This window comes from Cavia porcellus, unplaced genomic scaffold (genome assembly GCF_034190915.1).
Source record: "Cavia porcellus strain 051 isolate PalLab524CR breed Dunkin Hartley unplaced genomic scaffold, mCavPor4.1 scaffold_25, whole genome shotgun sequence".
NCBI classification, from domain to species: Eukaryota; Metazoa; Chordata; class Mammalia; order Rodentia; family Caviidae; genus Cavia; species Cavia porcellus.
Window position 1 is genome coordinate 35,689,772 of NW_026947508.1, and position 14,806 is coordinate 35,704,577.

At 42.3% G+C, this 14,806-nt stretch overlaps 1 protein-coding gene across 1 annotated transcript; it reads right to left on the reverse strand.

The window, feature by feature from the left end:
* Positions 1-3,681: 3,681 nt before the first annotated feature.
* Positions 3,682-9,960, reverse strand: LOC101789287 (SH2B adapter protein 1-like). The gene is made up of 2 exons (XM_004999916.4): positions 7,732-9,960; positions 3,682-5,463 (listed from the first exon to the last, which is right to left on the reverse strand). The coding sequence occupies exons 1-2, from the start codon at positions 7,747-7,749 to the stop codon at positions 4,540-4,542; spliced, it is 942 nt and encodes a 313-aa protein (XP_004999973.1). The 5' UTR covers positions 7,750-9,960; the 3' UTR covers positions 3,682-4,539.
* Between the last annotated feature and the right edge of the window lie 4,846 nt (positions 9,961-14,806).

Sequence of the window (14,806 nt, forward strand, 5' to 3'; positions counted from 1 at the left end):
AAGATGTGGACGAGGTAGATACTGGGCACTAGTTCATATGTCTTTGAGTCAATAAAGATTAATGTCCATTATTGAGTTGGTTTTTTTTGACAAATGGTAAAAATAATCTTTGAGATAAATCAGTAATTCTGTTAACTAGAAGACCACAGGATATATCCATCATACTTCCCAAGATTAGGTCTATAAAAGAATTTGTGTAGAAATCTATGCAATAAGTAATTTGTCCAAATTAGTTTTCATTTGAGGGAAAGAGTTCTAGAATATCTTCAAAGCAGTTTTCTCATCAGTTCAAAAGTCCTGCAGAAAGAAAACTATTGGGGAACCATGGTTGGTGGGGGAAATGAAAAGCTCCCTCAGTTTTTGGAGGGAATAACTTTGAAAATGCTTAAATGGTTAAGTTTACTTGGTGCAGTTAAAAATTAAACTTTTCAATTTGAACATTGCTGTTATATCTGAAATAAATTTATATGATGCTCTGGTAAAAAAAAAAAAATCACTTTGTCTGCAAATAGAATAGCTACCCCTGCTTTCCCATCACATACAGGTATTGTTTTCTATCCTTTGACTTTCAGTCTATGAGTTTCTTTTTGAATTAAATATGTTTCTTATGCAGCATATTGTTAAATCTTGCTTCTTGATCTATTCTGCCAGTCTTTTGATTGGTGAATTGAGACCATTAACATGGGTGGTTATAACTAATATGTATTGACATACCCTTCTCATGTTGTTTTCTTATTGTTGGCTCCCCCATTGTCTTTTTTTCCCATCCCTCTAAATGTTTGCCTTTCCTGCTGGATTCTTTCTGTTGGTGTTCATGGCACTATAGTCTTTATTATGTCTTTCTAGAATGTTCTTCAGAATATTTTGGAGTACTGGTTTGGTGGTCATAAATTTCCTCAGATGTTCTTTGTCGTGGAAGTATCTTTTCCCTCAATTTTGAAAGATAGTTTTGTGGGATACATCAGTCTAGGTTGAAAGTTGTTTTCCTTTAGAACTTGGAGTACTTCACTCTAAACTCTCCTTGACTTGAGAATTTATGCTGAAAAATCAGCTGTGATTCTGATGGGCTTGGCTTTATAGGTTATTTGTTTCTTTTCTAATAGCTTTTAAGATTCTGATCCGATCCGCGGATCAATCCATGGGGTGTACCTGGAGGGGGAATGGGGATGATAAAGAACAGCGGGGAGACAAAGAGAGATGGAGACAAGTTGAGGAGTCCAATCAAGTCTCATTTATTCAGGAAGAGGTTTCAGCTTTTGTGGGCCAAGGGCAGGCTGGCGGGACAGGAAGAGGCTATGGGGTGGTTTCTGATGGGTCATCGTCACGTCCGGGTATGTGAGATAAGCAGGAGAGGATTATGGTTAATGTAGGCAGGCACATTATGTGCCCATAGGAGAGAGAGGCGGGGAGGCAGCAATGGGGCTGTCAACTCCGCTCCCTACAAGATTCTATTCTTGTATTGAATTTCTGGAATCTTGACTATGATAAGCCTGGTTATAGATTTTTTTGATCATTGCTAATTTGAGTTCTACATGCCTCGCTTATTTGTGTGTCAAATTGTTTTTCTCTACCAGGAAAGTTTTCTGTCATGATATCTCTAAACATATTTTTAATGTCATTTGTTCACTGACTCCAATTAATCTTAATTTATTCTGCTTTGTCTCATCTATCAGCTGCTGGGTTGATTTCTCTTGATCCCTTGCTATTTTTGAGATAGCTTTCTTTTCCTGACCTATAACATCAATCTTGTCTTCAATATCGGAAATCCTGTCCTCAAACTGGCCTAATCTGCTGCAACTTGGTTCTTTCAAGGTAGTACTCATGACTTACTCAACTTCTTATACTCTTAAGGATAAAATAAAGCTTCTAGGCTGGGGATTTAGCTCAGTAACGTAAGCGCCTGCCTTGGAAGTATGTGGTTGTGAGTTCGATCCCTGGTACCAATAAAAAAGAAAAAGACAAAAAAAAATTATCTGAGGTATCTTCCAAGTATAGCTGGTTTTTGGGTTCTGCATCTGTTAGAAGATCTTACCTCTTCAGTTTGTTGGAGATAAGAAATTGTTGCTCATTTGGCCTAGTCTCTGGTTCTTTGGCACAGTATTTGCTGTGACCCTTAGTTAATCTCAGTCATGGATTATCAGAGCCAACAGCTGTTTAGAACGATTATGCCAGTTTTGGCTGTAGTGGTACCAATAGCATCAAACACAGCCTATAAAACAACAAACTGAGCTAACCCTTAATTTGCAACTTTTAACTGTATGAACTTGATATGTGATTATATAACAAAATGTAAAAGAAACTGGATAAACATATGTAATATATAAGCTACACAATGTGTCAATTTTGCCCTTGCGGTTAAAATTTAAAATGGATTAAGGAGAAAATAGAGAAGTGGAGTAAGAGAAAGAGATTACAAGTAAGGTTGGAGGACAAAGGTGGATCCTGCCAGCTTGGGGAAACTGATGCAAAAGACTGAAGGAAAAGAGAGCTGAAAGAGATAAAAAAGAACAGAAGAGGTCAGGAACTACTCTCACACTCATAAAAAGCAATGAAGGAGAAAGAGAAAAAACAAAAAATGAAAAAGAAAAGGAAATAATCCACTTGTAGGATTCTCTCTGGTTTCACTAGTAGACAGCTTGTGGAGACTAAGTCCTGAATCATGCCGCTCTATCCTAGCCAATGACTCTCTCCCAAAGGAGAACCAAATCCTCTGCACTCACCACTAGCCAGTGCAGTCCGTCAGGTCCACTGTTACTCTCCACTGCCATTTCTCTCTGCAGAGGCTTCTGGGGTTACCAGCCACCACCATCACTATAACTGTGTGTCCCCGGGTATGAACAGCTTGTCTCATGCAATGAATCTAGCTCAGGGAGAAGGCACCGCCAGCTTCTGCCTTCTTCATTGAAGTTTTTCTTTTTATTCTGTGGGCTTCAGTTCACACTTCAGATTCTTCTAGGTCTAGGGAACTCGCGTACTTCCTTCTTGTCTTCCTCCCAATTGCTATCTTCCAACATCTGGACAAAAGTTCCTGCCAGAGCATTTCTTAGCCAGGTCTCTACTGATGCCTGGTGAGAATGGCAGGGCTTCTCAATAATGAACAGTGGAGCAGCAAAGTAGGGCCAGAAAGAAAGGAATAAGGCTGGCCTGGAATCTTGGGATGGCTGTGGTGATTCAAAGCACACATGTTCATTCCAAGAACTGAGAGGACACCACAGAATCTTGTCATAGAGGACAACACCTTGAGATGGCTGTTACCCCAGGTAGGCGAGAACTGTGACAGACACAGGAGCAGCACAGGAGTGCTCTCCACTCACATCCATTTATCACACAGCACAGTGAATTCAAGACTAGCCTGGGCAACATAGGGAGTGCAAAGTCAACCTGATCTCCATAATGAGGTCCTGTCTCAAACAATAACAACCAAAAAAATAAATTTTAAAAAATTAAAGAAAGCACACAAACATGCCAGGCATGGTGGTACACACCTGTAATTCCAGCACTCCAAAGGCTAAGGTAGGAAGATTGCTGAGTTCAAGGCCAGCCCGAACTACATAGCAAGACCATGTCTCAGAAACAAAACATTGGAGGAAGGAAAGAAATTGGTACTGCTGCCTGATGGAATGGTATCTGGTGATTCTAGGCACTTACTGCTCTACCCAAAGAATTGACTGGGACAACTGGTGAACAGGTAGATGCAACTTTTATTTAAAGTAAGAGAAGAAAAAAAATGAAAAGAGTAAAGAGAAAAGCAGTAAAAGATACATACCACAAGCAAAATGCACCACTACAGAAACAGAAGGACCACAGAACTATAAGAACCACAGTGGCAGTGAAGTCAATGGCTGCCATCTTTTATACTCATTCATATCTGATCCATTGGAAGTTGTTCTACCTACATATTCTGGCCATGATTGGCAGGTAACATCCTGTTTAGTCTCTGTTTTGGGTCTTTGTAATTGACAGGTTACATCCTGTCTTCCAGCACCCTGCCATGTCCTGATCTCCTACCTCATTTTCCCTCAGAGAGACATAAATCCCCATAATTCTTTATGGGTTGTTGAAGGAGTGGAGGTCTCAGTCTTCAGATAGCTACTTCCTGCTGAAAGGGACTGTAGGCCCTACCTACTGGGGATTATGTATTGTCTGCATTAGAGTAACATTGCTTACCAGCTCAGCTGAGGAAAACCTGTCAGAGGGCTATAAAAAAAGACTTAATGTTTATACAAAGTAACAGAAGAGGGCTTAGTGAACTTGTCAGGAGATGAATGTTCAGTAGGCTACCATTGTGTATTTATGGTGACTACTTATGTGCACTTGAAGCCAAACTGGAGTCTTGCTTTTTGAAAAGGAGCTTTAGATCTTCCAGAGGTTCACAGGAGTACAGTCTGGTGAACAATCATTTTCTCATGTAAGGTTTTTATAGCTTGTCACTGTGTTCCTTGAAGAAGGACCAGAATGGTTCTTCAGGAACTGGGGATAAGGCTAGGGTCTTGGGGGTGACAAGACTGCCCTTGGACTTGCCTCCTGATCAGCCTTTTCTTACAATATATGACAATGACCTGCTCGGGAATATAAACTACCTCTAGAAGTTGAGCTCACAACTCTCCCTTTTTTGGATTGCTGTAAAGGCATGAGGATGGAAGACAAATTGGGGTAACACGGATCTCCCTCACACACCTCTGCATGACTCCTGGCCTGTTCCCAGCCCTGTTGTTTGGTAGGTACATAGCGAACCAGGACCACACCGCTGGAGCCTGCAGGCTCGAGAGGGATAGGGTGTACTCGGAAATGATTGAGCATGTCAAAAATGGACAGGAACCACAGGTGCTGGACCCAGCACTCACCATTTTCATTCAATGACAAGTACAGGTGCTTGGCCCTGCCCTTGAAGTTAAAAGTGAGGACATATTCTCCCTCTCTTGTCTCACTATGACGAACCAGGAAAACACCATGGGAGCTGGTGCCTCCCTCTAGTACTAACTGAGTGGCCTTGAGTCGTGACAACATCCCATGGAACCAAGGGCATCCTGAGAGAGGATGAACTGTCCCTGCCAGGGGGCCCTCCTCAACAGGGAAGTGAAGGGGCAACTCTGGAGGAAGTAGCTCCATTGAGTTACGATGGAACGTGCCAAGGGCAGAAGAACTGGGGGAGGTGGAAAGACACAAAACATACAAAGATGCAAAAGCCTGAACATAAGGAACTTCAGTCCACTTTCCATGTTTTTTGCAGAATCGATCTAACTGCAAAATAGTACTGTAATCTAAACTTCCATTCTGCACCCATCTCTTGCCATTGTCTAGTTGGTACTGGAGCCAAACTGTATTACAGTAGTAGATGAGTTGCTTCTTCTTCAGATTGGCAGGGTCAAACCTGTCCCAATGTTGAAGAATACAGCCTAATGGCGAGATCGCTGGGATCTGCGAGGTATTTTCCAGGATATTTCCCATGATGAATTCCAAGGCCTGCAAAAAGAGAAAATTAGGTCTAGTATCCTTCAGAGTGTCATTTGAAGAAGAACAAGACCCAATCAGTACACAAAGAATCCCCTGTGACACATAAAGAATTTACTAGGGCTGGGCATGGTGGCTCACACCTGTAATCCCAGCACTCGGGAGGCGGAGGCCAGAGGATTGTTGCAAATTTGAGACCAACTTGGGCTACAAAGTGAGCCCAAGGCCAGCCATAACTGCATAGCAAGACCCTGTCTCAAAAAGACAAACAAACAAACAGATCAGGGTGAAGCCCTGGTAGGACTTTCCTACTTGTCTGGTAAACCATATCCTTTTTAGTCACTTCATCAACGTTGTGATAGTTCTTTAGAGCAGTTAGGTTACCCAAATCTCTGAGAGGATCTAGACCAAATCTCATGCTTTTGTCTTTGTTTTAAGCAAAAGTTTTAACTTCTATAAGATGTAGCTTTAAAGAGATTTACAGCCACAGCTGTTTAATTTAGAGATCTGGATTTAAAAATAACAAAAGCCTCTAAATTCAAGATAAAGACAATAAGTTTTAATAAACTGTTGATTAACATACACATGATTACACAAAAGTAAGAAACTGTATCACCGCTGGGCATGGTGGCTCATAGCCTGATCTCACAGACTGAGATCACACCTGTAATCTCAGCACTCGGGAGGCTGAGGTAGGAGGATCGTTGCGAGTTTGAGACCAGCCTGGGCTACAAAGTGAGCTCAAGGCCAGCCTGAACTGCACAGCGAGATCCCATCTCAAAAAAAAAAAAAAAAAAAAAAAAAACCACTATCACCAAATTGGAAGAGTGCTGATCCTGAAACCTAGCACTGAGAAGTTTTATATTCATAGTGATGGGGGTCAGTCAGGTAATGGTAGTTTCTCCTTTGGTGTTTCTTTCAACAACTGCATCATTAGTTCATGGAGGAGTTTGTAGATTCTTATGTAGCCCCTCCTTATGAGATGTAGGAAATCAAACATGTTGTAGCAGGAGATGGCATTGTCTGAGTGCATGAATTATCCATCTGTATATAGGAGCTGTGTGGTGACAAGCTGCAGCAAAGAAACTGTGAGAAGTTGGTTTACCTTAGCATTCTTTTGCCTCAGAGGGTCAGGCTCCTCATCTCAATGTAATAAACGCAATCTCTCACTTAACAACCGCTGTTTGGACTTAGGACCAAGGCACACTGTTCTGACTTACCACTTGCTGCTCAGATTTAAAACCTACATTTGGACTTACAATGCAGAATGTGAGCAGGAATGCAGTCTTATGGTGGCTTCTTCTATAACATAGTATTGTAATTTTTGCTAATTATATTGTATACTACAGCAGTGGAGTTTTATTTTGTTGTACATTACAGTACTGCCTCTAAGTTATGAAAATAAAAGCAATGTTACCAAATTGGAGTTTCCTTTGAGCATTTCTTTGCTTTGATTTTTGTAATGTACATTCTGTATACAATTCCTCACTTAGTGACCAATTCATTCAATGACTTAGTCACAGGAACATAATTCAGTCATTAAACAAGGAATGTCCTACAATGATTTTGGTTTGTAGCTGCCTTATATTGGTATTTATCCACCAAGTCTTCAAGATTAATTTCAGGGATATTACCCTTAAAGATCTCTAAACCAATTCATACCACCATGTAGCTTGCTATAGACTTCCCTATGGGTTACAGAAGTGTCAACATTGTTATCAATCTTGCTGCCATCTCTCTTACTGCAAGACTGCACAGCTCTTTATTCCCCCCTTGAGGCAGGGCCTTATTATGTAGTGCAAGCTGCCTTCAACACCCTTACGTAGCCTAGGCTTGGCCTAAACATCACAGCGATCATTCCTCTATCAGCCTCCCAAGTGCTGGAATTATAGGTGTGCACCACCACATCCAGCAATTGCACAACTTTTAACACTGTTTCTGTTATCTCAAGCTACCTGTATAGGGTCCTCACTCTGTACACATCCTCATGGTGTGCAAGAGTGCATGGAGACTGTGAGCTGTACACCTGCCCTGGGAGGAGGGTAGCCTGCTTACAATACAAGGGAGGAAACAAGGCTTTCTCCCCACTCTTTTGCTCTGCTGCTTTTGCTGTCTTGTCTTGCTTTGAACTACTACCCCTGTGCCATGCCACCCTGCCTTGGAGCCAACTGATTATGGACTGAAACATCCACAAACTGAGCTAAGTAAACTTTTCTTTCCTTCATTTTGGGTGTTGGGTATTTTTGTCTCAGCAATGAGAAAAAAGTAATAAAACACTACCTTTGTGAAAAATAACATCTTCTGAGTCACTTTCTTGTCTACTCAGCTTGGTCAACAAACCACTGAAATCATCCACATATGCCCCCCAGGTTTTCAAGTTCTTGTTCTGTCTGCTATAGCCAGTGCTCAAACATGGCATAATTAACATCATTTTAATGTTTCCTGAGAGTGTGTCAACTTCATTTTTCTCTCTGATTCGACCAATTCAGTGTCATAGTGTGCTTTCCAGCTCCTTCATGGTTTTTTTTTTTTTTTTTGCTTTTTTTTCAGTTTTTCTTTTTCCTCAGGAGAAAGACAATGGTCCATTTTCTCAAGCAAAGAGATGATCTTCTCTTGTTGGGCCCTAATTTGATTTGGACTCTCTTTAGCAGTTCCAACATGTTTATCAACATCAGTTGCTTGATGCCCAATTATGTGGTTTTTAATTTGGGTGAGAAGATCACATACCCCTTGGAGTTTTTCTTTGTACTTCTATGATGCTCTGCCAGTTTGGGGTATGTTGCTGTTTTTCCATTTTGGATCTCCTGAGGTTTGTATTCTCTGTTTCAGAGATTCACTAAATAGTGTAACATGCAATAATTTTCATTTTTAAATTTTTCATCTGTCATTTTGCCTTCATGTTGAGCTCCAAAAATAGCAATGATTTGAAGTGCTTCAGATAAGTGTTCTTTCTTGGTTGATATTGCCTCGTTAGAAATCCTTTGCTTAAAGAAAGGTTTTCCAGCTTTCTCAATATAACTTTTTGACTTTTTAAAAAACATGGTCTTTAGTTTCTCCTTGTCTGTGATTTTGAACACTGTCACACAAATCATCTCTTTTTGGAGTTTGATCTGTCTAATCAAGCAATCTTCACAGTTCTTAAACTGGTCTAACTTCAGAGATGTACAGATATAAATTGACTTCTCTTACTCCTTTCTGCAGCTTTAAGAAGTTCTTGATAATGCTGTTTATATATATTAACTTCTTTTTCCAATTGTCTTATAAGTGAGGCAGAAAATATTTGGCATTTTTGGCTATCTTCCAGAAAAATCTTCAAACTGAGAATGCAGAGTATTCAGAACTTGCTGTGCTTGCCAGGCAACATTATCTTTATTGAAGCCCTGTTGCTAGCTCGAATTCTGTCAATTTCACTGATGAGCTAATGCCAGGATACTATACTCTTCATGTTTATGTGAGACTCATGTCAGAGTCAAGACGTTTTGATACTGTTGCTTAATTCTATTTGCCAAGTCAACTGCTTCTTTGTTGGTGAACAGTGAAGTGCACAGATAAAAGCCTCATTTCTAGTAAGTATAATGACCTCTTATTTAGCACAGTGAGAGCTGTTCTGAAGCACAGCTGCCCCTTTATCTGGCAGGATGGAGGTCTGGCGGCACACTGGGCAAGATAGAGTTAAGCTACAGGTAGGAATGTAGCTTTGCAGGGACCTGGTGCAGAAAGTGCAGACAGGGAAAATCTTGAGATTTTTGTACCATTCCAGGCAAATATTATACTGCAAATCAGAAACTGTTGATCTGGAGCACCACTTAAGTCTTCGGGCTGCAGCGAGTGTGTCTCTGTTGGATGGACTCTGCACCCAGCACTGTCCTCAACTTGTCGGGTATTTTTCCTCCAGGCCCACTCCGGCTTTGTGAAACCTAGATCCTAGCGCCGCTTGTTCAGCACCTTGCTGCGCAGAATCAGGTCGTTTCCGCGAGCCACGCCGACCTCAGTGCGATGGAGGTGGACAGGAAGTAGACTGATTCTCTTCCTGGCCCTCCGCCTCGGAGAAATGACGGCGAAAACGCCACTTTTCTCAGGAAGGGTAGGCAGAAAGGTTTCTCTGGCCCCTTGTACAGCAAGGCGTCCGGGGGGGGGAAGCCGGAAGTGACTTCCAGCACTTCCGGTCTCATCTTCACGTACCTCCACACTCCGGAGAAAATAGCCTGGAACTGCACTCTCAACCGAGTGGCCGGAGCTGCAGGCGAAAAGCTGCTAGGAGTTTCCCGGTCATGGCGCGGCCCCAGGCCAACACCCTCAGGCGGACACCCGCACCTGCCTGCCGAGTCTCTCTCTCGGGCCCGCTGTCCCCGCTTTTCCTGGCAGGTCCACCCCAAGGCGACCGCAGGCCTCTGGGCATCAGCAACTGAGGGCTAGTGGCCGGCGCGGAGCCGCTCCCGGGCTATGGGGCGCGCGCTCTTGCTCCCGCTGCGCCAGCTCGCGGCGCCTCAGCCGCCCCCACCCCCATCCCCACCCCCTGACCCCCCAGCTGCGAGACAGGCGCGAGGCGTCTTCTTGTCTCTGCTTCCCCCGGGCTCCGGAGGGCGCAATTGGAACGCGGCAGCGCCGCCCAGCGATCAGCCACACACACACAAGGGCCGGTCCCAGCTCCAGGTCCCCAAGGCTGGGCCCACAAGCGCTGCCCGCCTACTCCGCATGCCCCAGGCGGGGTCGCAAGTGCCGGCAGGTGGTAGAGATCAGCTGAGACAGAGCCACCCCTTTGGCCCTGAGAGGCCTAGAGTTTCGGCTCCCCAGGCTAAGATCGGGCCTTAAAGCGGTCGCCTCTTGACTTCCCCGCAGGCGAGACTAATTACCTGAGCCTCAGAGGACACAGGGTGCAGCGGGGTGGGCCTGGCCGCACTGCTGTAGGCCAAACTCTGAGACTGGTCCAGACCCCCTTGACCTTTTTCGCCTCCAGACACCCTCTCACAGCCGCCCAGCCCAGCTCACTTGAACCCCAGCCCAGAACCAGACACAGACAGAAACCCTTCCTCTATTTGGTTCCCGAGATGGGAGCCCAGACAAAGCGCCTCCACAGACTTTTGGCCCTGTGGAGTCTCACCTTTGGGCTCTGTTGGCTCCCGGCTGTTACTCTCGTAGTTTTGGCTGGCCAAAAACTGCTGCTGAATGGCACGGTGTCCGGTGATCCTGGGCTCTTTCTGTCCTGCGCAAAGTATTGGCTAGGACAATTGATGAACACGTAAATGCAACTTTAAAGTAAAGGTAGAAAAAAGGGGAAGTAAAAGAGAAAAATGAAAAGTGAAGAAAAACAAGAAATAGTCCCACAAGCAGGATGAGCTACTGCGGAAACAGGACAGCAGAACAGCAAGATCTCATTGGCGAGGAAGTCAAGGTCCCCAGTCTTTTATATGTCAGATCCGGCCAGTCGAAAGTTGCTCTGCCCAGGCATCACTGGCCTGATTGACAGGTCACATCTTGTTGTTTAGCCTCTGTTCTGGATCTTAGTTAATTTACAGGTTACATCTTGTCTTCCAGCCACCCTGCTATGCCCTAATCTCTTGCCTCAGCACTGAGGATAAGGAAGAAAGGAAGGATAGTGCCATTGGGGGCTGGGGGTTTAGCTCAGCGGTATAAGCACCTGCCTTGCAAGCAGGTGGTCATGAGTTCAACCCCCGGTACTGATAAAAATGAAAAAGACAGAAAAAAAAAAAAAAAAAAGAGGATAGTGCCATCAAAGAAGAAAGTGATTCCTGTGGCATCCTAACCTTTCCTCTCAGCACCCTGATCTAGATGTGGTGTTGCATTCCTATAATTCTAACTTTTGGGAGGCTGAGGCATTGTTTTGATTTTTTACTATTTTGAAGCATTGTTATTCTTTACAAATTACCGTTTTATTATTGTTCTTTTTCCTGTTTATTTCATTTTTATTTTTCTTGTAACAATCTTTGTGTAATACTGAGCTAATTAAAAGTTGATTTAGGGCTGGGGATTTAGCTCAGTGGCTCAAGCACTTGCCTGGTAAGCACAAGATCATGAGTTTGACCCCCAGTACCAAAAAAAAAGTTAATAGTCACTGATTAGCCCTCGTAGTGCAAAGCAGTATACTAACTAGTATATATATTTATGTTATCAATAATTTGTCATCTCAACAACTTTATGAAGTAAGATTATGCCCTTTTCTAGATAAGAAACCTAGAGCAAAAAGGAATTAAGTAATTTGCCTCAGGGGATGTAGTAGATGATGAAGTTAGAATTGGAAGGTCTATCAGATCCAAAACCTTTAGACTTGTCAAAGTTTTATATCCAAGGCCAAGCATGGTGGTGCGCACCTGTAATCTTAGCACTTGGGAGGCTAAGGCAGAAAGAATGCCATGAGTTCAAGGCCAACCTGGGCTACAAAGTGAGTTCAAGGCCAGCCAGAACTGCATAGTGAAACCCTGTGTCAAAAAGACAAAAATAAACAAATAAAGTTTTATATGCTTTGTATTAACTCCTGTGTGTGTCGTATCATGAGGAGTTGTGTATTTAGCATGCATGAAGCCCTGGGTTCAATCTTCTTCTCTAAGAAAAGTGAAAAGGGATACTCCAAACAGTGCATGCAATTTTTTTCTTGTTGTATAACATCTATAATATAATATGGAACAAATATCTCTATACCTCAGTGAAATGTTACACTACTTTGTAAGTTTAGATCTGCTAAACATTTTCTTTTTTGGATGTTCAATCTCATGAAATATATCTGAGAATCTTTTAATATGAAGGTTTTTGCTGCTATTGCTTCCCCTTGGACATCCTTTTTACCACAACTACTTCTCCCATTTACAGTAGATAAAGTCACTTTTCCTAAATCCTTCTTTGTACGTATAGTCCTCATGACAACAAAGTCAACATCACCATGATCATTTGTAAGACTCCTTTTATGTTCAATTTTGCCACATCTTACACAGCCTACTCAAAATTCCTGGGAGGGCGCTGGGGGAGAAAGAATGGCAAGAGGGTGGAGAAATGAAGATGATCAGCATGGACAATAAACAGAAAGCTGAGGTCAGGTGGATCCCTCTCTCTTGATGGGAGGAAAGGAATTGTTCACCCACTACAATGCATTTATTTGTACGTTTGTCATGTGACACCCCTTTGACTAAAAACTAGTTTGCTTCTCATACCTGCATTCTTGGGGCCGGAACAACTGTTTCCTAGGGCCTTCCATACCCTCAGGGATTCTTGGGCACTTCATGCTCTCAGCTCTGCACCTGTGAACAATCACTAGCTCAGTCACTCCCAACATCTCTCCCTTTTCTGTTTTGTAGTTGCAAATCAATGGATGTCCACTTGAATTTGGAGGAGCTGTGTTTGGAGGTTCTGCAGACAGTTTTCTTTCTTGTGGTTAATTTTTCCACTGGATAGTCAAAGTGACTCAAGTTAAAGTGAGACCTATATTAATTAGAATTAATTTCTTGTTATATATCAAGATCAGTTAAGTCTCCTCAGGAATTACCTTGGAACCTTGAACAGCACCTCTTGGTACTTCTGTCAGTGTCGGCCATCTGGATGAGTCATGCCATTGCTTGATCAAGTTGCTTTCTATGAAAGCTTGGGAGATTTTTTTTCTCCTGGTGACTCTCCTTAGGCACACTGTACATCATCAATCACTTCCCTCTGTGGGCCCACAGTTTTCTTGGTCAGAAGACCATAGACTCATTTGCTTAGAGGATGTTGCAACAGAAGTTTTGTTATATCCTGGGTCCTCATTGACCTCAAAGGGCTGGGACCAAAATATTGGTTGTCCTGTTAGCTCATCTATCTTTTTTATCTTTTTCTTATCTTTTTTTTCTCCAACCCTCAGTTGTTGAAGATCCAGAGGAGAAGGGTAATGACATTACATTGTAATGGGAGCAGTGAGCTTAAACTTATATAAAATAGAACTATTATTTTCTACCAATGATGGATGTTCCAGTATTTAAATCCCTGTAGAATGTTAATAGGTAAGTTACATATTTTATACAGAAAATTAGAAATTAAAAAACCATGCATAACATTGCAGCATGACAATCATGATGACACTTTGTAACACACTTAAACTTTCATTTTGACATAAGGTAGTTTTTTTAGTCAATCATCCCTATCTAAAACATAAAAAAACTTTGACCTAATTTGTTGTCCTTTGGTAGGATGTATATCACATAAGTTTTTGTTAAACGCAGATGGCTGAATCTGAAAGAAAAGTCTATCACTATATACAGTCCTTATTTCACACTTCAGAAGACCACACATCTGCAGGCGCGAATACATTCAATATGCTACAAAAACAATAAATTGTTATAGCCACATGAAAACCTTTGTACAAGAACATTTTTAAATCAAAAACCTTATTGTCTAGAAAACTTAATGCTTTAATGAATGAGTAATATAAACATATTACAATAATATGTTCTAATAACACTTATTGTTATTGATAGAACTGTGAGGGACCAGCGGCGGCTGAAAAGATAAGAAGTATGAAATATAAATGACCTTTATCTTGAGAATGTGGGGAGAGACACCCCCAGTCCCCTGGGGCACAGCATCTCCACTCCGGAGTGGCGATCTTTCCGTGGAACACATGGAGTGGCGGCCTATATGTAGCTTAGGTTAGGGGTGGTGCCTGAGGGGGCATTAGGGATGCACAGGTAGCCCATTGGCACTAGTTTGGCGCTAGAGGTAGATTCCTAGGAGTGGGGGAGATGGAGCTCCTTGGTTCCAGCTGAGGCTTTACCAGCTACAGTGTCCTGTCTGGGCCAAAACCCTTTCAGTTATATCCCCTGCAAGGCTATGAAGATCACTGAGGCTTCCTGTCAATGAACAAAGGCTGAGACCAAGGAGCTGCTCCTTTGTTCACCAAAGGGAACCTTAACCAATAAGTCTCCCAAGAGTGAAAGGTCCTTTTAGTTACTGTAATGTACTTCTGATGACCTCTGAAAAAACCTATTTTGATACCAAATTCACCAGCTGGCCACCCAAGTGGATGCATGCTTTTAAATCTCAACCCGCCCTGATTAATGTGTTTTAAAATTTTTTTCCTCTTTGAGTAAAATGGATTTGAAAAAAAATCTAGACCCAAATTAAATTTTGGGGGCTGGGGATTTAGCTCAGTGGCATAAGTGCCTGCCTTACAAGCAGGCAGTTGTGAGTTCGATCCCCGGTACCGATAAAAAGGAAAAAGACAAAAACAAAACAAAACAAATTAAATTTTGAATAAATGAGTCAAATATGCAAAAGAAAAAAAAAGAGAGAAAAAATTGTTGAGCTCAAATACAAACAACTATTCATGGATATGATAAACAAACAAGTACACAGCTTAACAGGTTAGACAAATAAA